Here is a 2,595-nt window from a genome sequence, read left to right as displayed (position 1 = left end):
CCCCCCCCCCCAAATGTATCCATTTAGCTTTTTTTATATGTATTTTTATTTCAGTTTAGCACTTCAGCATAAAACAAGGCAACATTTCTACATTTCATTAAAGTTCTTTATCTAATATTTAAATTTTATTTATGGCCACAGGTTTTATATTTAAAATTCATAACATAAATGTTTTCATCTAAAGCATATTGTAACTCATTTATAACTTAATTAACATTAATAGCCACTCGGTTTTTTTTTTTGCATGTTAACACAAAAATATTATTTATATTACATATTGTCTGATTTTAATTTAATTAAAAAAAAAGCTTGCACTTGTCCATTTAATGAATTGTAACCTTCTTCAATCTTTTTACAAAAAGGATTCAAATGTCATAAAATTATCCCATGCAACTCGTTCCGTATTCCAAGTGTTCTTAAGGCATACGGTAAGGTTTGCCGAGAAACAAATTATAATATATATTATAAAAACATTCGTGCATTTCTATGAGTGCACAGCAGTTCGCGCCGGAGTGCATAGACAAATCACACAAGTGAGTCATTTTGAAACATCAAGACAAATAAAACCATGACACGAAACACGATACTAAAGGTGTAATCTGCCGACTGTCCTGCAGGTGACCTTATAATACTGTCTTCTTAAGATGCACGTAGGGCTTTACGATTACTCCAGTGCACTCGTAGATCTACGAAGATTTTCAAGTACTACTTAAGTTAGGATGCTTTTGGGAAACGCAGCCCAGATCAACGCTCATGTTGACTGGCTTAGAGCCCTGCACGGGCCTCAAATTTAGACCCTAGCCCGGCCCGTGTCCGAAAGGTATCAGAATTCCCGACCCGAGCCATCTTTTTTTCCCCTTTCTCCTAAAACGGCTTATACTACTGTTTCAGCTATTAAAATAGTTCAGTTTTGTATGTAATGGCAAAATGATTATATTTTGTTTCTGTTTTTTATTAAGTTAATTTAGAGAAATGTTTGGAGCATTTTTTGGTCGTTAAATATAAGTCTTTGTTTTTTAAAGTAATGACCAAGTGGCCAGCGGCAGACAGTGAGCTGATCATAGCCTGTGTTTGATCAATTTAGCCTTCTCAAATCATCACGACTTGCCTAAAATAAAATCTATAGATATACTAAAACAGTTTAAGCATATAACAATGTTTGAAGCATGACAACTGTGAGGGGGGTGAATTTTTTTTATAACTCGTCCGTTTAAATTATATTAAGCCTTAAAGTTCTGCATAAAAGGGCGTGGCCACTTGAGTGACAGGTGGATTGCCGCTGCTAACACTGCCGTCGAGCTAGGGGGACGTGGTTTCAGCAACCTGCTCCCGCCTCTTTGCCCATTTTCGATTATCCGGGAGTGACGCGTTGCAAAGATGGCGACGGCCACCTCCGCCCACTTTGAGCTTCAAAAATGCTCTTCGGAACTCTACAGGTGACGTCACGTGGGGGACACTACGTCCATGTTTTTATACAATCTATGGTTTGAACGTTAAACCTGCACTATAATAAATATGCGCTATATCCAAGTTTGCGCAGAAAGTGGAACCTAAAGCGCGCTTTGCAGGACATGGAAGTGCCAGCGCGATCACTTGCATTTTTTTTTCAGTGGAAACAACTTAAAATAGCCTACGCCATCATTTTTGCTCATAGAGGTAAGAGTAATACATCATTCGGAACTGTAAAGGGTCTACTTGTATTTGTGTGCACTCAGAATATCAACAAAACGTTGTGCTTTTATAAAATAAAGAAAACACACATGATGCGCTTTCTGCCGTCTCGGTCTTGAACAGGGGTGCTTCACAAAAATGAACTGAAACTCAGCGAATACTTGCCTCACAGACATGATAAACATATCTATAGAACCACTTAACGAAATAAATAATTCAAATATCTCCTTACTATTTCCCCCTGACATATTCATGGTAATTACGTTTGCCGGTGCTTTGCGGCAAGCTTTAGCCTATTGCGTGCGCTTGAATTGTTCAGCTACTAAACAGAGCTCTGGCAGCACGGTCTCGTGTTGTTTCCATCAGCGCGGCAATTTTTTTTCCATCACACATTGATGGATGTCTAAAATATAAAAATTAGGAGAAGCCTAAAACAGGCCCGAAGCCCACCCTGAGGGGTGTAAAAAAGTCGGGCCCGGGCTGAAATGCAGGACTGAATCTGTCGAGTGTCTCAGTAAACAGCGGTAGAGTGTGGAGGTGAGCAGCAGAGGGCGCCGCAGACAGACAGTGACCTGAGCTTGGGTTTGGGAGTGCTGAGGATGCTGTCGGTCTCCTCCATCTCCGGCCCGCTGTCGCTGGGGTTGTACATCTCCAGACTGTCATAGAGCTCGTCCAGATCCTCCTCCACCTCCTGGATCTGCTCACGGGACACGTGCTCCAGCCCGAAACCCACCTGCACCACAAACACACATCTTCAGTCAGCACCTGCAGATCAACATACAGCCACATTCCACACCGTATATGTGACCCTGAACCGCAAAACCAGTCATAAGGGTCAAAATTTTTTAAATTGAGATTTATACATCATCTGGAAGCTGAATAAATAAGCTTTCCATTGATGTATGGTTTGTTAGGATCGGACAA

General features: G+C 40.7%; 1 protein-coding gene across 1 annotated transcript in view; it reads right to left on the bottom strand.

The window, feature by feature from the left end:
- The window catches only part of LOC107696722 (phosphofurin acidic cluster sorting protein 1-like), a 63,834-nt gene that overhangs the window by 19,512 nt on the left and 41,727 nt on the right, over nucleotides 1-2,595 (bottom strand). Inside the window, exon 9 of the mRNA XM_016497202.1 lies at nucleotides 2,244-2,404. Within this exon, the coding sequence (XP_016352688.1) occupies nucleotides 2,244-2,404 (161 nt within the window). The remainder of the gene's footprint in view (nucleotides 1-2,243; nucleotides 2,405-2,595) is intronic.

The sequence above is a fragment of the Sinocyclocheilus anshuiensis genome, unplaced genomic scaffold (assembly GCF_001515605.1).
Source record: "Sinocyclocheilus anshuiensis isolate Anshui unplaced genomic scaffold, SAMN03320099.WGS_v1.1 scaffold1091, whole genome shotgun sequence".
NCBI classification, from domain to species: Eukaryota; Metazoa; Chordata; class Actinopteri; order Cypriniformes; family Cyprinidae; genus Sinocyclocheilus; species Sinocyclocheilus anshuiensis.
Note: the sequence above shows the minus strand (reverse complement) of the source record. Positions and strands in the feature narration are given on the sequence as shown.